Source organism: Carettochelys insculpta, chromosome 3 (genome assembly GCF_033958435.1).
Source record: "Carettochelys insculpta isolate YL-2023 chromosome 3, ASM3395843v1, whole genome shotgun sequence".
NCBI lineage: Eukaryota > Metazoa > Chordata > Testudines > Carettochelyidae > Carettochelys > Carettochelys insculpta.
The window spans coordinates 125,193,480-125,217,197 of NC_134139.1; the positions used below are offsets into that span (position 1 = coordinate 125,193,480).

Below are 23,718 nucleotides of genomic sequence, written 5' to 3' on the forward strand. Positions count from 1 at the left end.
GTGACACGTTTGCTGGGGATTCCCTGTTAATGACTGTAACATTTAAAATCATTTAAAAATTATTCCAACATTTAAAATCTAAAGGCTTGTCTTCACTATCAGTTAAATTGGCACAGCTGTAGTCAATACAGTGGCATCGATTTAGTGGGTCTGGTGAAGACACAATAAGTCAGTGGCAGAGCGCTCTCCCATTAACATAAGTATTCCTCCGCCCTGAGAAGCAGAAGTTATGTCACGGGAGAGGGGCTCTCACCAGCGTAGCACAGTACATACAGCACATTAAATCAACGTAAACTATGTTGACTTAAGTTACATAACAAACCACGTACCTTAACATCAACTTAACCTGCTAGTGTAGGCCAGGCCTAAGTTAAACTTTTTGTGCGTGGGAATAAACACAGTTTTCTTTTTCCCTCTTATTTAAAATATTTATCAGCAAGAGTGTACTGGAGTTATTTTAATACAGGTATTTAATGTCTGAAACAAACATTCTTAGGCTCTTTGACAGTTCATATCTCCATCTCACAACTTCATTTTCATTAAAAAAAAAAAGTTTAAATCTTTGACATTTTGCTGAGGTGATGACAATCTTGCATATCATCCTTAACAACTTATTGTCTATATTCCTCTCTGACTACACTAGCGGGGGCTGTAGGAAAAAAACCTCAAAAACAGCATATATGGCTTGGTAGAGTCAAAATAAAGAAGTTACTCACCGTAGTAACGATGGTTCTTCGAGATGTGCCCCCGTGGGTGCTCCACGATAGGTGTCGGGCTCGCCCTGGCGCTGCAGGTCGTATCTTTTCAGTAGTTTCTGCCGGACCGCACATGCGCCAGCATGCGCCGCTCCCTTGCGTGCTCCCGGCCGTGTGCGCAATCCGGTTCCCGCCAGTTCCTTGACCAACCGCCTCGGATGCTCCTGAAAAATACTAAACAGAGATCCGAAGCAGGGAGGATGGGCGGATGGTGGAGCACCCACGGGGACACATCTCGAAGAACCATGGTTACTACGGTGAGTAACTTCTCTTTCTTCCTCGTGTGCCCCGGTGTAGGGCATAATGCTTGGCGAAGGTGTCATAGGATGACCAGGTTGCCGCTCTGCAAATGTCTTTTAGCGCAATGCCCTTGAAAAAGGCTGTTGATGCTGCCACCGCCCTAGTGGAGTGAGCCCTAGGCGGGGCCAGTAAAGGAGTCTTTCTAAGTTCGTAGCACATTTTTATGCAGGATACGATGTGCTTCGAGATTCTCTGCGAAGAGAGACCTTCTCCTTTTGATTTGGGAGCGAGAGAGACTAGGAGTCTATCCGTTTTCTGGAAGGACTTAGTCCTGTCTATATAGAAAGCCAGCGCCTCCTCACATCCAGGAGGTGTAGGCGCACCTCTTTGTTGGAGTTATGAGGCTTTGGATAAACGAGGGTAAAACTATAGGTTCGTTAATATGAAACTCTGAAGAAACTTTGGGAACAAAGGCTGGATGCAGCCGTAAGGTTACCGCCTCCTTGGAAATTACTGTGCAGGGTGGCGTTGCCATAACTGCCGCAAGCTCACTCACCCTGCGAGCTGACGTGATTGCAAGAAGGAAGGTCGTCTTTATCGTAAGGAGACGGAGGGAAACCGTGGTTAAGGGTTCAAACGGTGGTCCCGTTAGCGCATGAAGCACCAGGTCCAAGCTCCACGAAGGTGAAAGCGGTTTCTGAGGGGGGTATAGGTTTACCAGCCCTTTGAGGAACCTGGTAACCATGGGATGGGCAAACACCGTGTGCCCTTCCTCTTCATGTCTGAAAGCCGATATAGCGGCAAGGTGGACCTTCAACGAGGATAGGGAGAGTCCGCCTCTCTTGAGGTCCAGTAAATACTCTAGTATTACAGGTATATGCGCAGCAAGGGGGGCTAATTGCTTGGTAGAACACCATGCAGTGCATCGAGTCCATTTTTGCTTATAGGGTTTCCTGGTGGAAGTCCTCCTGCAACTTTCTAGGACTTGTTGCACTCCCTCCGTACACGTGCTCTCTAGGGAGCTGAGCCATGGATTAACCATGCTTGCAGTCGCAGGCCGCGGGGGTGTGGATGCACTATGGACGCCTGGGCTTGTGTGAGCAGATCCAGCGCCACCGGGAGGGGCATCGGTGGACGGTCCGACATGCGCAGGAGTAAGGGGAACCATTGCTGTCGATCCCACGTTGGGACTATCAGGATCATTCGGGCTCCTTCCCTCCTGGCTTTCTGCAATACTTTGTGGATCAGCACTGTGGGAGGAAAAGCGTAAAGCAGGGGGCCCCTCCAGGAGATCACAAATGCGTCCCCCAGGGACCCCCGTCCCAGTCCTGCCCTGGAGCAGAATCGTGGGCACTTCTTGTTGTGTTGAGTGGCAAACAGGTCTATCTGGGGAAAGCCCCATGTGTGAAAAATTGGTCGTAGCAGATTGGGACAGATCTGCCACTCGTGCGTGAGTGCAAAACACCTGCTCAGCTGGTCTGCCTTCACATTGTGAATGCCTGGTAAATACGAGGCTTTCAAGGTTATATTGTTGGCGATGCACCAGTTCCACAACCGGACTGCTTCCGCACACAAGGCACGGGACCGAGCTCCTCCTTGCCGATTTATATAAAACATGGTGGAGGTATTGTCTGTACTGATCCCGACTACTTGCCTTGTATATGGTCTCGAAAGTGTTTGCAGGCGTTGAACACTGCTCTGAGCTCCAGTATATTTATGTGCAGTGACTGTTCCGTGGAGAACCACAGTCTTTGCGTCACCTTTTCACCCATGTGTGCTCCCCACCCTATGTGGGAGGCGTCGGTAGTGAGAAAAACAGATATTTGTGGTTGGTGAAAGGGCACCCCTGTTAGCATGTTCTTGGGGTTCACCCACCACTGCAGGGATCTGCGCACCTCTGTCATGGGCGACACCACCCTGTGGACAGTGTGTGCTGCCGGTTTGTAGACGCTCGCCAGCCAGTGCTGCATGCTGCGCATATGCAATCGGGCATTCTGTACCACAAATGTTGCTGCTGCCATGTGGCCCAGCAGCTGTAAGCACATCAGAACCGGCACCGTAGGGCTGAAGGTGATGACTTGCATGAGCGAACCAATGGCACGAAAGCGGGCATCTGGTAGATAAACCCTTGCTGTGATGGAATTTATACGTGCCCCTATGAACTCTATGTCCTGTGCGGGGTCTATCTTTGATTTTGCCAAATTGATGACCAGGCCCAGCGAAGAGAACGTGTCTGCTGTGACGCGTATCATGCGAAGTACCTCCTCCTTCAAGGCCCCTTTCAGTAGGCAGTCTTTTTTTTTTGTTTTGTTTTGTTTTTTTCAGATATGGGAATATAAACACCCCCTGTCTGTGCAGGTAGGCTGACACCACTGCCAAGGTCTTGGTGAAGACTCTGGGGGCCGAGGAGAGGCCGAACGGCAGAACCTTGTACTGAAAATGTTCTTTGCCTACCATAACCCGGAGAAAATGCCTGTGAGCCGGGTGAATAATTATGTGAGAATACGCGTCTTGTAAGTCGAGGGCTGCGAACCAATCTCCATCGTCCAGTGCCGTAAGTATAGAGGCGACTGTGATCATCCAAAAGCATTGCTTGCGCAAGTACCGGTTGAGGCCTCGGAGATCTAGGCTGGCCTCCAGCCTCCTGTCTTTTTCTCTGTGAGGAAGTATCTTGAGTAGAACCCTTTCCCTCAGAGTTGCTCCGGCACTCTTTCCACTGCCCCTATAAGCATAAGATGGCCTTCCTCCTGCTTGAGTCTTGCTTCATGGGAGGCGTCCTTTAGGTGGGGTCTGGGTGGAGGTCGTGGCGGTGGGAGCGACTGGAAGGGAATCGCGTAACCCGTGGCTATGATCTCCAGTACCCATTTGTCTGTGGTGATCTTTTGCCACTGGTCGTAGAATGGTTGGAGGCGATGGTGGAATAGTAGCTTCGGATGACATTCGGATGACAAACTTGTGGCCTTTGGCCCTGCCCCGAGGACGCACGGCTCTGTTGAGAACGTCGCCTGGGAGTTCTGTACTGTTGGTGTTGTTGATGTCGCCCTTGCTTGTAGCCCCTGTGGTACTGGGGACGCTGTGGTTGATACTGCAAACAGCTTCTGCGTGTCAAAGGGGAGATCAACGATCTTCGCCTGCAGATCCCTCGGGATACCCGATGTCTGGAGCCAGGACTCCCTGCTCATGACCACTGCCGTAGCTGTTGAGCATGCTGCCGTATCCGCTACGACTAGGGGGATCTGAACTCCTGTCCTCGAGGCTGCGTAGCCTTCCTGCACGATGGCCTTGAGCACCGGCTTCTTGTCCTCTGGAAGCGAGTCCATGAGGGAAGTCAGCCTGGAGTAGTTGTCAAAGTTATGGTTCGCTAGATGCGCTGCGTAATTCGCCATTCTCAACAGTAGGGTAGAGGAGGAGTAGACCTTTCTGCCGAACAACTCTAGTTTCTTGGCATCTTGTCCATTCCCCCTGTCTTGTACTGAGAAGTTTTCGATCTCTGTTGAGACAATTCCACCACCAGAGAATTTGGTTGCGGGTGGCTGAACAGGAACTCCATGCCCTTCGTCGGGACGAAGTACTTCTTATCCGCTCTCGTTTATAGGCGGAGTGGACGCACGGGTCTGGCATATTGTGGTGGCGGACTCCATGATTGCTTCATCAGCAGAATAGCTATTTTGGAAGAGGCCGGAGGTCTCAGGTTTTTAAGGAGCTTATGGTGTTTCTCCTGCACCTCTGCTGTTTGGATGCCTTGCGTGAAGGCCACCCTTTTAAACAGCTCTTGGAACTGTTTGAGATTGTCCGGAGGATGGACGTCCCCTGGGGCCGTGGCCTCGTCAGGGGAAGATAGCGAGGAACCGCTAGGGTAAACCTCTCTGGACCCCTCTGGGTCCTGTTGACGGTGATACATCCTCTTGCTAGATACTTGTGAGGGAAAATCTTGGGGTTCCAGAATCAACTCCCCCTGAAATATCTGCGTTTCCTTCCCCATCCGCGATTGCCCTCGGGGATATTGAAACGTCTGGGGGGACCTGTCCCTGGGAGTATGCCTATGGTGTCTATGCCCCGCGTGATAGGGGCGACCAGGGCAACACGGGCACGGTTCCGGAGATGGAGACCTGGAGCACTCTGGGGGCGCATACCCCCTGCGTCTGGTGGAGTGAGATCGTCTGGGTGATTGAGATAATGGAGAGACTGATTTGTGGCAGTACTCCAGGGGTTCAAAGCCCAGGAAGGGTGATGGTGGTCCGAGCCATGGTGATACTGGCTGTAGGAATGGGGATGGGGGCTCAGGGTATACTGGAGGTGACCCCTGCCGCCTCGTTGGAGTCTGCAGCATAAGTGGAGGGCTTAGAGTGAGTAGCCCTGCAGCCCTGTCTGGAGAAGGGCTGCGGTGCCAGGTTTTCTGTGCTGCCTTTCCCCTCCCCTGTGGGGCTGGCTCCACCCCTTTCCGCGTTTGGGATCTCGGCCCCGCTGTCTGCGCCGCGCTTGGCACGCTCCGCTGCGGTGCCGCGCGGGTGGTCTCCCCCAGTGCCTGCAGGCCGCGTGCCTGCGAGCTCTGCACCGCCAGTTCCCCGGGGGTCGGTGCCGCTAGCTGCAGTGCCGCCGGTTCCGGCGCTTGCCTGGCCGCCGCCCTGCCCACGGTGCGGGGCGGCTGTTTGATTATTGGAGGCTCAGCCTCTGCCACGTGCATCTCCACGCCGCCGCTGCTCAGCTGTGACTGCGGCTGGGGGCTATGCGCCCCACCCGTCCCACTCGCTGTGGCTGCCAGCAGGGATCGGGTTGGTGAAAGCTTCCTCCGTTTTTACGCTGATGGGGTTAGGGAAGCAGCTTTCCTTTTATGGGCCCCTGCGGGTCCCTCCTGCTGAGGCCGCTCCGGCGCGTCTGGCTGGAGGGCCTTGTCAAAGAGCAGCATTTTCAGCCGCATCTTTCTGTCCTTCCTTGCTCTGGCTGTGAGCTTTGCGCAGGAGCATTTCTGTGCTCACCGGAGGCCGGCATTGCTTTGCGGCATGACTCACACTTTGAATCCTGAAGAGGACATTGTGGTGAGTCTTTGAGTTGTTAATAGGGTACTTAGCACCTTCTCTGTGCCTGTTCCCCTCTCCAACTCAGCCTGCCACGGCAGGAGGCCTAATGGCCTTACGTCCCCGGGCCTCTGCTGCTCCGCTTGCTACTAAGGCTGTAAAACTTTACTTTTTACTCTCTTTTCTTTTTTTTTTTTGTTTTTGTTTTGAAAACAATAACAAGCTAAGTTAAGCTAAAGACTGAAAAAGAAGCTCTAAACACTTTAAAAACATTAAATACGTAACTCTGGCCGTAGCCTGAGCGTATTCCGTCTGCAGCCGATGGCGGTTAAAGAGGAACTGGCGGGGACCAGATCGCGCACGTGGCCGGGAGTGCACAAGGGAGTGGCGCGCGCCAGCGCATGCACAGTCCAGCAGAAACTGCTGAAAAGATCCAACCTGCGGCGCCGGGGCGAGCCCGACACCTATCGTGGAGCACCCACGGGGACACTCGAGGAAGAAATATACATTTTCAGCTTCAGTTTCCACTTGTCCATCAATTGTATCTGAAAGTACTTCCATCTTGAAGGCAATGGGTAATTTTTTCTGTTGAAGTAAGTGGCACTAAGAGAAGATGAAAATTTGACCAACTAAGCAGAATGAGTCAGGACAGTTATTTTAGCTACCTGCTTATCTAACTGTTTATTTAGTTTTTCATTCTCTGCTTGAGATTTTGCCAGAGCCTTCCTAACAGCCACCAGCTGCTGACGAAATAAAAGCACCTCTTGTTCTGCCAGCATCTTGACATTCAGACACTCTTCCTTGTTTTGAAGGGTCTCCTGTTAACAAAAAGAATGTAACAGAATTAAGGAATCTAAGTCATGGTCCTCTATTGTAAAGTGTGCTAGGTTACTTGACAGGTGACCTGCATGGGATTTTAATATATTACTAAGATCATTCTGCCTTTTCTTGATTTGACATATTGAGTCAAATAATCCTTGTCATTATCAGTTAACCATTCTTTCTATCCAACCTCAGTCAAGGAGATAAGGCATATTTTTCTATGCATCTGCACTTAGTTTAATTAGCAACTTTTGAGTTCCATCCATCATTTACTTAAATAAGAAAACCTTTCATCCCATTCTGCTTTCCTTAACTTAGATACCCTGTAGTTCCCTTCTGCATGCATGGTGCATTCCATTGAAGTCAAATTGCCCTGAACCACCACCTCTGCCCTTTCCACCAAAGCAGAATTTTCCAAAACTGCATCCACAAATAAATGCCCATTTTCTGGCAGTGAATTATAAATATTTTCCTAATACAGTTGTCCATTTTCTTTTGTATTTGCTTTGATCAGCTTGGTAATCCCCAGAGACACTGAGATGACATACTAGGGTGAGTGAAACCTCTGCTCTACAGCCTCAGCTAAAAGCCAGCTGGCCTCTAGCCTGTGTGGTAAAGCACAGAGCTGTAGCCCCTGTGATTGCAGGTTCAACCCCTTGTGTGGCCACAACCTGGGTCAGCCTGCATTACAAGTGGGGGCTTGTCTGGGATGACTGCTACAGGACTTTTAGCCCCTCTGATCACATGTTCAATCCCTTGTGCTTGCAATCCGGGTCTGTTGGTGTCACAAGTAGTGAAATAGTTAATTTTGATATTTTAATTGTCAAAATTAGTCTTAGGAATCCATGCCTCAATTAGGGCAAATGTGGGCTGTTCATAGCACTTTTTCATAGATGTTACTCCAGAGAGTCTACTGATTCAGGCAGACATCTCTGTTTAGGCTTACACTCTGTAAAGATATCCTATGGAGTATTTGGTGTACAGGAACCAAGGAAAGTACCGGCTTTTGGTGCTGCTGCGGACAGGTCAAATTTGACCTCTATTCTAAGCAGAAAATAGAAGGCAATAGTAAAAAATGGAGCAATGAGAACTTCTCACCTTCTCTGCATTCCTCAGCTTTACAGAGAGTTGTGCCTGCTGAACAGTCTGCTTCCAACAGTTCAGGACTTTCAGCTTACACACCACCTCCCCTAGCCTGCTGTTTTCATCCTGCAAAACCTGCAGTTGGTCTTGCTAAGGACATTAACACAGTCATTATTAAGAGAGACTTCTTACAACAGCATGCTCCCTTAGAGCAACCTGTAATGTTTTTACAATACATTTTCTGTCCAACTGAGGTTTGATGTTCCAAATGTTCATACTTCGCAGTTTTAAACAGTGTACTTTTCAAAATAAATTTCAGGGAACAGCACTGAACACTGCCCATGGACAAAAATAAATAGGTGAACTGTAAAAATCAAACATCCTTAACTAAGATAAAATGCAGGAGATTTTCCATGGATACCCAAATATACCAAAATAATGGTTGTGTGTCAAATTCATTGGGTCATACTCAGTGCCCCATTTCACCTCATTTACAATTTCCTAGGCAAAATAGCACTGGCAAAATTAGGTCTATGAGAAGCTGAACCCAATTTTTCCTGACATTGCCTCAGCTGGGAGGCCTTTTAATGACAATTGTTCTCAAGATAGATCTGAGTGGCCACATGACATTTAAATTCCCCCTCACATTCTCTCTCACGTGTTAGACCTGCAGATGTGTTTTTCTTGATTTATCATAGATTTAGATATTTGGACATAAGATTCTGAGCTGGCAAAAGAAGATAAAACTAGTCTCGTTTGAGTTCAATCATGGACTGGCCAACAATTCTCTTCCAAATAATCTCAGGGGGTAGCCATTTTTATCCATAGCTTCACAAAAAACAAGCCGTTCTGTAGTAGCTTAAAGACTAACCATTTTATTTATTGGCTAATGAGCTTTTGTGGATAAGACAGGACTGCTTGTTTCTATTCTTCCAAGTTTACGAATAAATTGAACTAGGTCTGGATATAAAAAATGAATTGAATTAATTTCTTTTCACTGGATTATCTTTATTGGGCAGCCAGGAGGTTGGCTGAATCCACTTTTGCTCATTATTCATATTATCACAGTGACCAAAAGCTCCTAGTTGCTACATGATTAAATGGAATTTATGGCAGCTATTTCTTTAACAATTAGCATAGTCAAAATCGTGTCTCAGCAGTTGACTGCTACGTCTAGTGTAGACATAGCCTTAGTTTTGTACTTACTTTTAGATGTAAGCAAGTCCCAAATAGATTTTGCACTAATTTTTCATATTCATCTTGTACTTCTTTCCGTATTCTCTCTTTGAGAGAAAGATTGTCTTTTTCTAACCTAGTGAGTCTGGCTCTTAGAGCAGTTATTTCCATAATCATCTCATGACTCAGCTCTACTATCTACCAAAGAAGAAAATAGTAAATCAGTGAAACTAGAACCAGGCCTAAACAAAAACCCTTAGTCTGAGCACCCCAGAACTTTAAAAAGGTTTGGATACAGATATGAGCTTCAGACCCAATGTTCTGAGGGTGCTAAGATGCATAATGACACACAAAAACCTCATTTGTGATTATGCAGGGAGGGGCAGAGAAAGAAAATATCTATTTCTAACTTTCTCCAGTAGGTTAGAGAAACTAGGAGAAAGTATATTGGTAGAGGCCTGAGTGAGGAAAAATAAAAAGTCTGCTATTAGGGAAAAAAATCTTCATGGCCTCACAGAGTTTTGGTGAATCCTGATCCCACTTACCCTAACTGCCCCTGGTCCTTAAAAACAAAAATCAGAAAACTGCATCTAAGCTGTAAACTAAGCTACTCAGTTACAAGTTTCTTGGAGCAAGTAAAAAGTCTCCTTATAGGTTTGCCAGTTCCAGGCACAAACCACTTAATAAAGAAATAAGTGAACACCCGTGTATTGCTAGCAGGTCTTTCAATACTTGAAAACACAGCACCAGTACAATTCCTAAAGATGGCATCCACAGAAACAGAAATGGGAGCATAATGAACAGAACGTAGATGTCTGCCTGGTTTGCAGGCTCAGGGAGGTAGTTATTAGATGTGTAAGTTCTCTTATTCTCACCCTTGACCTATGGCATTTGCAACCACTTTGCATTGATAATCAATTGTGAGTACGTTAGAAAGTCAGGGGTCATTAAAAATGTGACCCCAGAGGCCTTTATAGTCAAATGAGAGAAAGAGAGAGAGAGAGAGAACAAGCTGTATTATTGGGCACCCTGGGGGAACTAGGAGTTTCAGATCATCAAAAGTGCTGGACACTGGAGTGGAGCCACTGGCCAGACAGCTGGCCCCACAGCTGGCTGGGCAGCTAGCCCCAATCCTGCATCCACTGGTGGACAGCTGGCCCCAACTCAGCTGCCCCCAGATAGATGGCTGGCCCCTTAGCCCCAGCTGGGCAACCAGCACCAGCCAGATAGCTAGCCCTGCAGTCCCAGACATACAGACGGGTCCTGGCCCTGCTGCGGCAGGTACTGGCGGGAGAGCCAGCCCCACAGCCCTGGCCAGGCAGATGGCCCCTGGCCGTGATGCTACTGGCACCCACTGGACAGCTGGCCCTGTGGCTGCAGTCCAGAGATGGACAGCTGGCTGTCCGTGTCCCGTGGCAACCAGCCCCGCTCCGCCTGAGCAGGTGCTGGTTAACTGAGTTTGCCAGTAATCCAGATTCCAGATAACCTGTCTTTTACTGTATATCCATAGATACAGAGTGTGTGTGTGTGTGTGTGTGATAGCAACAACTATTTTTATGATGGACTGAAATGTCCCATGTTTGATAGCAACAATTATTTTTATGATTGCTTGAAACTTCCCATTATAGAGCTTTGCTTTCAATTGCTTATAACGCTGCCAAACATTTAAACTGAATTTTTTTCATGCTGGCTATTTGCCTCAGGTTGAATACTTCTGGAAAACTTCAGCCAGAACAATTCAACCATTTCTAAGAATAAGGCTAAAAAGAGAACTGCCATGTTAAAAAATTCTTGCGATCTTTTCTTTCAACTACTCTAGTGCCCTCAGCCTTTAAAATGTGGATTTTACATTTGGTTGGTCTGTGCGTCAGGGATGTGACTTTTCCACCCCAGTGAAAACTGGCCAACATTAGACCAACTTAGAAGCCTTTAAAAATATCACAGTTTACACTGCCCATTTGCCATCCCCACACATACTCGGACAAAATACAAACGAAGGCAGCTGTACTCTGATGAGTATTGGGGCTAAAAACAAACATCAAAAGTCATTGTGCAGTGCATCTACACACCCAGAAATATGACAAACAAAGCAATGACTAGGTTTTATTAGTCACTGCTGGTCTTCGTGTATTCATACAATGCCCCAAACTGTGTGGCTCCAATCTTGACTGAGAACGCTAAAATGTTACTGGACACACAAATCATCACAACCAACCTGACTAAGGTTCATGTCAGTCAGCCTTTCATCTTCCACTGCATGCAGTTCCTGAAACAGAGCACAAAGCCTATTGGGACTAAGCTAGTACAGCAGCATCATCCTACAAATATTTTACCACCTGAGAGCTTCATTTTTATTTGGCAATGGTTTCCACCTTGCAAAATATCTTTGACATTTCTCCCTTCTCGACAATACCAATTCAGCACTAGACAAGTACCTGCTCCTTTTGGTAGTGTAGCTGATGTTCTTGCTGGAGTAGATTTTCATAAAACATAGAGTAAGTCTCGAAGTTGCTGCGCTCTCTGGCCATGATGTCACAACACAGTGCAGTGAGGCAGTTTTGTAAATGGCACTTTTTAAACATAAGCTGGAAAAAAAAAAGATCACCTCAAACTTAAGCTTTTACTCATTTTAAACATATACTGCTATCAGTGGTATTTACATCTATTTGCTGTCTACCACCCCTTACTGCACTCTATAGCTTCTCTATTTTGCTTTGACATATCATTTACTCCTCTGTGGGAACTCCCGGCTTTCATTTTTCCTATTCCTTTGGTGATCAATTGGTCTTCCTCCTACAGAAACATTTCAGAGGGGAGATAAATTCACTTTTCTCTCAGCTACTTTCCAAAAACCCTGCTGTATGCTAAGAAGGAATGCTTCAGGTAAGATGAGCAGATTCATCCCAAACACTGGGCCTGCTGACATGTGAAGTTGCATTGATTTAACCAAAAGTGCAATTTCAAACTGATTTCATGAAACCAGTGCAAAAAGGCACGTGGACATTCTTGTTTTGATTTAAACCAGGCTCATTCCAGTTAGTTAAATCAGTTAAGATATAAGTTATACTGAAATCAGTAATTCTTAAACTGAAATAAGAGGATCCAACATAGGGGGTTGGTTGAACCAGATAAATTAAACCAGTGCAAGTTTATCTGAAGACAAGATTTTAGATACATAAGCTCACTTTTAAATTGGAGAGCTCAGGAAAAAGCTTCCATTCCCCCAGCCCAATTCGCTTAGAATCTGGATGGGGAACAGGCTTACTGCTACGAACCAAGCAATGCATCTCAACACTTAATCACACTTCAGTGACACAGCAGGTCTGATAATGACCCAATATTTCATTTTAACTGAACATATAGTTATAAAATGCCTTTCATCCCTAAAGATCTCTAAGTTCCGAATTTAAGATAAATAGAAGGATCATTTAATCTGTCATGGAACTGCCCTCTGGCCCCAAGATGAAAAAAGCAACATATATGGCAAACTCATGTGTTGTGAAGAACCAGCTATACGCTACAAAGACAAACATCTCTAAGGAGTGAAAGCCTTGTCTTTCAGCTCAGCAAATATAGGCCTTTATCAGTTAGCTCTCAGGATGGCCCTTAAATTCTCTGTAGGGCCTCGGTGGAAAAGCAGCATCACATACACGCAGAAGAACATTAAAACAATACCTTAGGAAATGACAACCTTTTCCAAATGAAACTGCAACAAGATTTTTTTCCCCTAAGGTATAAAAAATGTAATTACCAGCTTGAAAACCAGCCAAGACATTGGTGCCAATGCCCCACTCTCAGAATGAATACATCAGTTCTTTAATAACTTAAAGTGGTCGAGTCCTTTGTCTGAAAGATGATACTTCAAGCAACAGAGCATTTCCAATGCCCTGGGATGTTGATTTAATACCGACTCCCTAGAGGTCTTTCTTATAGCTTGGGGTGGGCAAACTACAGTTTACAGGCCATGCTTGGCCCAGGAGACCTTTGTCCCCTGGTTTCTCACCAGAGAGTGGGGTCAGGGACTTGCCATGCCTGCCTGGTGCTGCCCCGCCCCCAACTCACAATTCCTCAATGAGCACTGTCTTCCAGCACACAGAGCATGACTTCACCACATTGTTTCACAGATCAGAATCATACCCTACACAGCAACACACCCGTTGCCCTCCTGGTCTCCTACAACCTCAGCCTTGAAACCATCCCAGGGACCACACCCATCCCAGCTATGAGGCATCCACCTGTGATGGTGTCTGGTAAGCTGTTGTGGACTAATTAGTGGTAGGGCTCCTAAGAGTACCCAGCAGAGTGCCGTCCTACCCCATATCCAATGCGTCCCACCTCTCCCCAGGTCAGTCACATGCCTTATTGAGCTCCCCCATCCTAGAACCCATAGAGTTCCCCTCACATACCTTGGTAACATCCACGATAGAGCTCCCCCCCACCCCCCCCGTGCTACACCCCATGAGTCCTCATGAGCTGCCTCAGCCCATCATACAAAATCTCCACACCCAGATGCAGCCCTCAGACCAAAAATGTTGCCCATCCCTGCTACAGTTTCTTAGAAGCCTCCAATCCCAGTAGTAAGTCTGCCTAACCTTACTACAATTGTGAGAGCTGAACAAAATCACATTACATGGAGGCCACTGTGATATATAACCCACAAACTCCCAGTCAATATTGTTGTTATCTAAACACAAACTCAAACTTAAGGAAGGATATTTCCTTTATGCCACACTGACTGGCACAGGTAGCAATAAGATGTAAATAAAGATTAACTATGCCTGGTTAGAAGCACAATATATGTACCTCTACATCAGATTGTTGGTAATTTTCCATTAGTCTCTGAACAAATGTTTCCACTATTTGTGGTCTTACAACTGAGAAATTTTCTTGCGTGACTCGATGCTGCCAGAGCCCTGGAGGAGCAGAAGGGAAAAGCAAAACAAAAAAATACATCAACAGATGTCTGTCACAAAATCTTTAATCTCCATAAAATGATAACCATGTGCCATTTGTGCCTTAGAATTTCTCAGTCTTTCTAAAAATGCTGACCACAGAAGGTGATCATCACCACAAACAGATTAACCAATTCTGTACAGCAGGGGTGTCAGACAGACACATTATGTCAGTAGAACTAAAAAACATGTTTGTTTTGAGAGAGATCTACCAGCTAGCACTATATCCACAATTTATCAATTATAGATAATAAGAGGCTTTCAAGAAAATTGAGAGTAGAACATGATTTTTTATGTAGTAACTCAAACTTTTGAGTAGAAAAATTACTGCTGAATTCAACACCAGTGAATGGTTGAAAAAAAATGGTGCCAGCCACTGTTAGAATTGCCATTATTCCACCACTAGCTTGTTTGACCATTTGTGCATGCATTTATCTGATCTGCACTTTCAGTCACATTAAATGTATGCATTAAAGTGCACAGTTATACCTTTATATTACCAGGAAGTTTCGTTATTAAAGTGTCATTGTTTGGCTTAGGCATTGCCACCTCAATAGATAAATGGAGCGTTTTCAAGCAGGCTGCAGACTCTGGTAGAAAATGTTGAGTTTCACACTCACAGCTCATATTTGGAAAGTTTACTTTGCAGTAATGAGGTTTAAAACTTGCTTTATAAAAACAAAGTCAAAGCTTAGATTTTGCAGCATTTGAATCTGTGTGCACAGGCTGGCTAAATATGTCCAGTGGGCCAGGTGCTTGACATCCTAGTGTACTAGTCTCACCACATGGTGGCAAATGAAGGTAGGGTCATTTTTCCTGGCTCCTGAACGGGTACAGAGGGAAGCAGGCAGGATACATGTAGGAACCTTAACACCCTACAAAAAGGCTGGGTAGAATCCTTGCATTCTTCCCTCCACATGCCCATAAGGACGCATGTTCCCCAATGGGAAAGTGGCTGGGGAGTTGCCTCTTGCCCTGTACGAGGGCACACAACTGGCAAGCCTGATGTAACCCAAGTCCTTCTGGAGCTTTCATATGTATGTAAAGGCTGTAGGACTGGGCATCTCGTGTTTGCCATGCTGCTGTGCAGAAGGGGTGCCTAACTAGACATAAAAATGCATTTGGTATTTTAATACGGCATACCTGTTGGGAGGCAGCTTCCTGCTCTTGCTCTTTCAGATGTAACTAGAGTCATCTCCTGGTTAATCTTCTTTTGCACATCATGGACCATGTGTATCTTCAGGCTTTCCAGCAGCATTTGAAACTACAGTAAGTGTTGTTCACATTAAATCCTTATGCTTATTATATCCCATCTGCTCTGCTTCGCTTAGTTTCAGTTTTTGTTTATAAAAGTAAGTTTAAAAAAGAACCGTAATAAGGAGGAGTAAAAATAAGATACTTTAGGAAAGTTATATGGTGTCTAATTCTGTACCATGAGTACTTTGGGGGTCAGAGTCATTAGTCCGTTATAGAGGTGGAGCCACCAATGGGCTGTGTGGGGCATGGCCCACCCACTTTACATTCAGGCCCAGCTCCGCAGCCCCCCAAAAGTCTCCTTGTGCCCCTGCACTGGCCCCACTCTGTCCAGCCACCCTGGCGCTACAACTGAGGAGTGAAATCAGGGTGCTGGCCCTTACCTGCTCTGCCCAATGCTGCAGCTGGGGAACGAGGTCCAGGGCTCACTTTGCTCCATCCCTCTTCCTCGTGCGTCAGCTGGGCAGCAGGGCTAGGACCTGCACTCAGACCCCACTCCTGGTCAGGAGTGCTAGCCAGAAAGGAACAAGGCAAGCTCCTGCGTGCAGGTTTGGCTCTGAGTGCGACCCTGGGCCCTGGGGTCGCCTGGCCATTGTGTTCACCCCCCAATACCAATTGCAGGAGAAGCAGCCCAATCCCTGCTGCCCCACTTCCCTGTCCTCCATCATTGCCTACCTGCCCGAAGCTGGAGCCCATGCGAGTGTTCACTTCTGGCTGTGCCACTGCTCCACTACAACTGCTTGGTGCTGTTACAGGACACAAGGCATAGACCTTGTGGCACAGGTCCCAGTTTGCTCAGACTATCCTCACATGTGACCCAATTTAACATAGGCTGCAATGGCTCCCATCACTCAGCAGCACTCCGCCTGCACAGTACTAGTCCTTTTTACCTGCCGCATTTTGACTTCAGTTTCTGTTGCTCCTTTCGGGGGGAGTATAGACCGAGAGCTTGTTACAAGTGCTGCAAACTCATTGTCTGTGCCCAGGTGCCTGGCGATGGCTCCCATGGCTGGGTACTGGATGTCAGTGCTAAAGAAACCCAGACAAAGATATTACACACACCATCCCCTCAACAGCATTTTCTCTTTCATGCCACATCCACCCTTACTCTGCCCGAACACAGGAACCTTGGGACTCACTTCACTATTCGCTCACTTGGTTGGGAATCCCTGCCAGAAGATTAGTGTTCCCTGTAAGATGAGCCCTTGGGCGACCAGCCAGGAAAGATTCAGGTGCCACCCAGTGGATTAGCCCTTCATGTTTCAACATAACAGGAGGCGCAACTAAGAAAAGGGCACAGGTACCCCTTTACATTTGACCCCGCTGATTGCTTTAGACACAGAGCACTGCAGAATTTGAAAACCTTCTTTGCTCAAGGTGAATGGAAGCTTTCCCAGGGGAAGGAAGTGGGTGAGTGATTGTACCTCAGTGACCTTGAGAACCATATCAGTCCCTTGACAGCTGGCACAGATTAGCGTAGCCCTGAAACTGTAGGGACAGAGCACGAGATGGATTGCTGGAGCCACAGCTGCCCAGTTCCCAGATGACAGGGGGAAGTGCTCCACCACACATTTAGCATGAAGAATCCCTGCTAAAGAGTTCCTGAATGCTGTAGGAGCAGAGTGAGCTCAAGGGCTTCACATACTGCTGGAACAAGGACTTCCTCCCCTTGGAGGAAGCATTCAGATCTTACCAAAACTGTGAATAAGGGTATGCCTACACAACAGAGTTATTCTGGAATATCTTATTCTGGAGTTATTATTCCAAAATAAATTATTCCAGAATAACATGTCCACACTACAGGGAAGCCCAAAATAAGCCAAACATATTCTGAACAGTGTGTCCACACACAATAGAGCATATTCTGGATTAGAGACCCTAGAAGCACATAAAAGACAGCCACTTGCAACCAGTGTACTATGTGTACACAGCAGTGTTATTTTGAGATAAGCTATTCCGGAATAGCATACTTCGAAATAGCCCCTATTCTCTGTCAGCATGGCCCCTGTTCCAAAATACCTATTTTGGAACAGGCATCATACCTTATACAATGAGGTACATCATTGTACCTTATACATCATACCTTATACAATACAAATTCAAAACAGCAGGTGCAACGTGTGGATGCTTGCACAGTTATTTTGGAACACCAGCCATTATTCCAAAATAACTTTGCTGTGTAGACACACCCTGCGTAGTTGCGGGTGTTTGAGGTGGGTCTTGCTCCTGCAGCTCCCCAGGCCTAGCAATTTCCTCTCTTTTTCTGGGTGAGCAATGAAGAATAGCTCCCAAACACCCCAGCCCCTTTTTCAGTGGCCTTGTATCACCAGATTCTCACCCTTTTCTTGACCAAACTGTGCTGAAGAGCCAGATAAGGCCTCCTGAAAATTCCCCTGAGACAGAGGAGTTCTAAGTCAGTACTAATCTAGCATGGCGCACTCACAGGTCACCCTTCCACTTTGGACCCACCTTAAGGGGGTTTGCCAGGACAGGAAGGAGCATGGCAGGAGCACTACTCCACATTAATTACACTTAGCTGGCAGATGGCCCCTTGAGAGCCTTTACTTGCTAACACAGATGGGGCTAGCGCCAGATGGCTCTAAAGTGTGTCAGAAGTAGGGTCACTATTGGACTAGTTTGAGAACTATAATCCTACAATCACACCACTGACAGTCCCATGCAACTGCACAAAGCAGAAACTGGGCCCAGTAGAAAACTGGTGTGCTATTCTACTCAGCCACGCTTCCTTTCCTTAGAGATCTGTGGATGTAAATTGGGAGGTCTGCTTATAAGTACACAGCAGACCCCCGAGTTACACGTGGGTTCCATTCCACACACCCTCGCGTAACCTGAATTTCACATAAGCGGGGGTCCAGGTTTTCCCCTGGTGGAACACGTATTCTGCAGCCGGGGGAGCAGCAGAAGGTAAGTCCTGGGGTGGGGGAGGCAGTGGGGGAGGGTTAAGCCTGGCAGTGGGTTGGGGCTCTGGGAGATGGGCGGGGGAGGCTAAGCCTGCGGTGGGTTAGGACTGCAGGGCGAGGGGTGGAGTAGAGCCGGAGCTGTGTGTGGGGGTGGTGAGCCGGGTTGTGGGGGGTTTGAACTGGAGCTGTGCAGGAGGCCTTGAACCAGGGCAGGGGTGTTGAACTGGAGCCACGTGCCCAGGGGTGGGAGGGCAGAACCAGGGCTGCGTGCAGGTGTTTCCCATAGCACACGGGAGGTTGAGCTGGAGCTGCGCATGAGGGTTTGAGAGCCAGAGCCAGAGCCGGACATGGGAGTGGAGTGAGTTGGAGCTGCACGGGGCTTGAGCCAGGGCCAGGGAGGTTGAGCCAGAGTTGTGCCTGAGGGGTGGTGAGCTAGAGCTAGAGGTGGGGGCTGAGCTATGTGCGGGTAGTGAGCGGAGCTGGGGGTGGGGCTGAGCCGCAGCCGGGTGGAGCCGGCGGGGATTGAGCCAGGGCGGGGGTGGGGGGCAGTGAATTAAGCTCAGCTGGAAATTGCGCATTTCCAGGGTTTACTATAGGAATTGGGGTCAGCTGCGTAAGAGCGGGGTCGCGTGCTCTGTGTTCCCGTACTCTGAGACCTCACTTTACACAGCAATGGTCTCAGTATTTCTTCTCCCAAGTCATGTCAGATTGCAGTGATTTCTATTGTAACTTGCTGGTTTAACAGCAGAGTTATACCAGTGATGAGGAGCATAAATTGGCATCTGAGTGATCTCAGCATAATCTGAATATAGCAACACAACAGTACAGTGGAGGTATTCAGTGGCACTTTCCTATCTGATAACTAGAATAGAGAGAGACCCGATACCACTTTGTTAAAGGACCAGACTAACATGCTGTAGCCAGACATGAACCCCCCATTTGGCCTTTTCTTCTTCTCCCCCCCCCCCCACTGGGAGAGACAGAGAGAAAAATAAGCAGGAGAGACAGGCAGCCTTTGATGTCCTGGGAACGCAGGTGTGCTGTCTTGCCCAGCCTCTCTACTATACACAAAAACCAGACAGTGAATGGGCTAGCTAATGGCCGCCCTTCTGGCTGATCTCGGTGATTGACATGCCTGATCACTTCTCCAGGAAGAACGGGGAACCCCCGCCCATCACCTCCAAAGGTGCCCAATTGTCCACAATTCACAGGTGCAAATTGAGCCTTGCACCTTCCCTGGGAAACCTGGGGTTCAAAAAGATTCCTCCCGATGGGCCACTCGAGACCAGGAAGAAGCCTCCATGACAAAAGGGGTATAAAGGGGTTTGGCAGCCCACCCCCCTTTGAGTTTCAATCACCTACACCTGCTGGCCAGGTCTGGAATTAACTCCCGAGATTGGGGACGCCTAGTTCGTATCTACTTCTTCCCAAGGGATTGAGAGAGAGATTCTGGGTCACACCGGATCTAGGAGGCAGGGGTAAGAATTACACCTGTATTACACTTTCCTATAGGAATTGAGGGAAAGACTCTGGTTCCACCAGGTCTAAGAGGCAGGGGGTGAAAATCACACCTGCAACTTGCCTTTCTTGTGTACACATTAATTGTATTAGTTTAAGCTAGCTAGTTTGTCTAAAACTTTTCTTAAATTAAATTGTGTTGTTTCCCCTTTAAAAACCTCGAGTACTAACTTGTACTTTAATCATTTGTCTTAGTTAAATTGTTTCTATCTTTGTATAAATAAAAAGTAACTGTTAAAGCCTCTCTAAGTGTAATTTTCCTCTTGCTGCTGTACCCGAACTAAACACAAACCAAAGAACCCAGCCTGCCCTGGCTGCTTAGCGTAGCTGCTGGTGTGGCATCACCCCCTTTGCCCCACCAGACCTTTAGCTGGCACCTGGGCATTGGCTCACACATGCTAAGACACAAATGTGTTGAATTTGCAAGGACACAAGCACCCTCTTTTTTTTTGCCCCATATTGTGAGACTGCTGTTTTCTAATGCCCAACCACCCCCACCCTGCCCCACCACACACACACCACCCCCTACTGTCTCGGCTGTACTATTGTATTAGCCAGCAAAGTTTTATTTTTTATTAGGTTGCTCATTTTGTTTTAGTAATAGATTTTATTTCAGGGCCCAGGAAGGCAATGCCATATTACATATTTGTACAAAAGATAGGTGTTTAGGCTTTCAGTAAGTGTGTCTATAAATAAAACCTGACAGATTTTCTAAGGCACATTATTCAGGCCCAGTCAAGTGGGAGGAGTAGGAAGAATCCTGATAAAACTTCCACTCCATTTAACTAACAGCTTCAGGAATGTCAATTTTTAAAAGTATTGTATATAAATATTGATCTTGGTGTCCAAGGAACAGAGGCAGGTAGAATTAATAGTGACACCAAAAGGCCACAGGTCTGCATTTGGAAAAACATTGCTAATGAACAATTTAGGCAGAAAGAAAACTGAAGCAGGTCAAAACCCCTGTTCTAAGGAGAATGCAAAGATATTAAAATATTATCAATTTTGTGCCATACAAAAGTTAAGAGAGGTATAACTGAATCAGAACAAACTGAAACAGGGCAAGAATAAAAGAACTCTGTGAAGAATGATACTGGAATATCTTGTGTTTAACAACCACTCTGATCTAAAATACTTTTACATGAGAATGAAACTCACCCATACAGTTCAGTAAACTGTTTGTAAAGAGGAATCCTATTGACTTTCAGTTTAAGTCTGCCCCATTCCACCTTTAATACTTCCAGTTGCTTCCATGTTATCAGAAAAGATCTCAGTAAAGCACATGAAGTAACTGGATTGTGCAGCCTTGGCAAAGCTTTGCAAGTCTTTCTGCTCCTCTCTGACCCATTGGCACATGATTCATCCACTTCTGCCAAATTCTAATGAAATTATTACATAAGATATATTTTGCTACAATCTCAATTCATAGATTTCGTTGTTTAATAAAATGAGATAAGCCACTGTATATTTGTTAGCAATTCAATTAAAAAAATTTGCAACCCACTGTAATAGGACCATACACCATGTCCTATGAAGTGCAGTGGAGGCCAAATCTTGGCTATTTTTTCATTGCAGTGAGCACAGTAAATAGAAAAGATAAAGCTAATGCACACGCAAACACACTTATGGCAGCTTTCTTTGAGTACGATGTCTCAGTAAAACCCACTGCTGGGTCACTGACAAAAAGTATCTTTAAAACTTCAAATCCTCAGCTCAAGTCCTGAAGGAAAAAGCCCCTATTAAACAATATAAATAACTTTTGTCCATCTTCACACTTCTTGTCAGTCCCCAGGGGCATATCACTGTGCACTTTGGGTGTTCACTAACCGGTAGGCTTATCTGCTTTCCCTCAGAAATGGCTTGAATTTCAGCCCATCGCTGGAACTAAACTTTTGTGATTGGTTCTGGAAAGGATTTATGCTCCCAGCGACCATGTATCATGTTTCTAGCCATTGTGCAAATGTTACTGGAAGTATAGCCTGAGCACCCAACCCTATTCTTAACTATCAGTCCTTGCAACACTAAGGGGCCAGGCCTCTCTGCACTGAGAAGCTCTTGTTAAAGGCCCAGATAACGTCTCACCCTCTTGTCCTCTGAGGCACTGGTGGGGAAAGTGAACAGGACCTGCTTTGTCTCCCCAGTTTCAGGAGGCAAGAGCAGGCTAGGCCAGCAGTGTCCAATAGGAACTCAAAGATCGCCTCACTTGTGGTTGATGTCTTTCCATATTCGCCACATGCCCCTCCGAGCTCTAAATAAATGCCCTCCCCCTCTCCCAGAGCCAGGCCCCACCACATCCCTCCCTTGCTCTAACTGAATGCCATCCCCCAGAGTCAGGCACCCCAGCCCACCCCTGCTCTAATTCAATGCTGACAACCCACCGGACCTGCCATGGTGGCTGCTGGGGCCGCTGAAGTCAGGTGCTTCTCCCACCAAGCAGTGGAGCACGTGCCTGGAGTGGACAGACAGCACTCCTTGCATGTGGCTCTCAGGAGGAGCCATATTTAAAGGCTCCAAGAGCCGCCTGTGGCTTGAGAGCCATATTCGCTACAACACAGTGTCCTCTTTGTCACGTGGTGAATGTATTGGACACCCCTGGGCTAGGCCACTGCAGCATAATTGAAGAGAATTAAGGGCTTCTCTTTTATGTTACACTCCCAGGATTCACTGAAGCCAAATCAAGTTTTCCATAAGAACTGTGCAGTGAGGCTGAGTGGCCTCCCTCCTAGGAAGCCAAGGAGGAACTCCTCCCCCGCCTCTGGTGGGTGAAGCCAGGCCAAGCCCACCCCTCCTGCTGGAAGCAGAAAGGCAGAACAGTAAGTATAAGAGGCAGGTTCTCCAGCTCAGTAGTTGAGATAGAGCCAGAGGAGGAGATGGACACCACTGCCCTGCTGCTGGCTCCTGCACTAGGGACTGATCTGTCCAAAACCTGCCTGTGGAGGAGGACTCTGAGGGAGTGGAGCGCTGGGACTGATGCTGGCTAAAGAAACAGAGGGCCCATAAGCTACAGAGCCCTATGAACAAGCAGGTGTAGGAAGTAGCTCAAGGAAAGCAAACATTAGTTTGGTTGTGCTGCTGAAACCACAGTCAGGGTGTTTTAGGAGGATCTCCCCTGACTGAACCACTTTCCTCTGGTAGGGCCCTGAGCTGGGACCCAGTGGAGTAGGTAGGTCCCCCTACCCCTGCTGCTGACCCCACCCTACTGGTGGCAGCTTACCCACCTTAGGCTGATGGCTTGTGTTTGCTGTCCTTTGCTGACACTTAACACATTAATTCCCTGTCAATTGTCTATCAGCTGCTGAGCCTAGAGGCTGGCAAGGAGGAACTACTCTGAGCTGCATCACCCTAAATGAATTAATTCGTCAGAAGTACAGTACCTGTTTTTTCTTAGCTAAAGCCATTTGCCATTCAGCGTGATCTTCCATAACAACATCATAGCCACTCTGCAGTATATCCTCCATTAGCAATTGCATCCCGACCAACTCCCCATGAGCCACTCTTCGGTCCTCATCACTCAGTCTGCACAGGCACAGCTAGAGGAGGAGACACATTTAGTGATTTTCCCAGGTTACGCACTCAGATTTGGTGAGTAACTAAGGTAATGAGCTATTGTTAGTACAATTACTTTAGAAGTGGTGCATCGCTTTGTGTGAACAATGGATTCTGGCACTGTGGACCTAAAAGTCATGGAAGAACTCTGCTACCCAAGCACACCACCACTATGGGAGGTTCAGGAAAACCAGAAGTATGAAACTGCCTTGTTCAATTTCAGTGTCTAAGAACAGCGCTGCCGACAGGGGGGCAAAAGAGGCAGTTGGCCCTGGGCATGGCATTTCAAGGGGCCCAGAGCTCTGGCCACTGCTGCCGCTACTACTTGGGCAGCGGCTGAAGCTTTGGGTCCCTTTGAAATGCTACTGTAGCGCTGCTCCAGCAGCCCACAGCTGTCAGGGTGGGGAAGGGAGCGGGGGCACCAGTTCCGTGATAC

General features: G+C 47.2%; 1 protein-coding gene across 1 annotated transcript in view; it reads right to left on the reverse strand.

The window, feature by feature from the left end:
• Window positions 1-23,206, reverse strand: part of LOC142010701 (coiled-coil domain-containing protein 162-like) — a 40,575-nt gene extending 17,369 nt beyond the window's left edge. Inside the window, exons 1-8 of the mRNA XM_074989122.1 lie at window positions 23,111-23,206; window positions 20,895-21,115; window positions 16,188-16,326; window positions 15,187-15,307; window positions 13,895-14,004; window positions 11,527-11,676; window positions 11,307-11,357; window positions 6,676-6,828 (exon numbers count right to left, since the gene is read on the reverse strand). Of these exons, the coding sequence (XP_074845223.1) occupies window positions 6,676-6,828; window positions 11,307-11,357; window positions 11,527-11,676; window positions 13,895-14,004; window positions 15,187-15,307; window positions 16,188-16,326; window positions 20,895-21,115; window positions 23,111-23,206 (1,041 nt within the window). The remainder of the gene's footprint in view (window positions 1-6,675; window positions 6,829-11,306; window positions 11,358-11,526; window positions 11,677-13,894; window positions 14,005-15,186; window positions 15,308-16,187; window positions 16,327-20,894; window positions 21,116-23,110) is intronic.
• Between the last annotated feature and the right edge of the window lie 512 nt (window positions 23,207-23,718).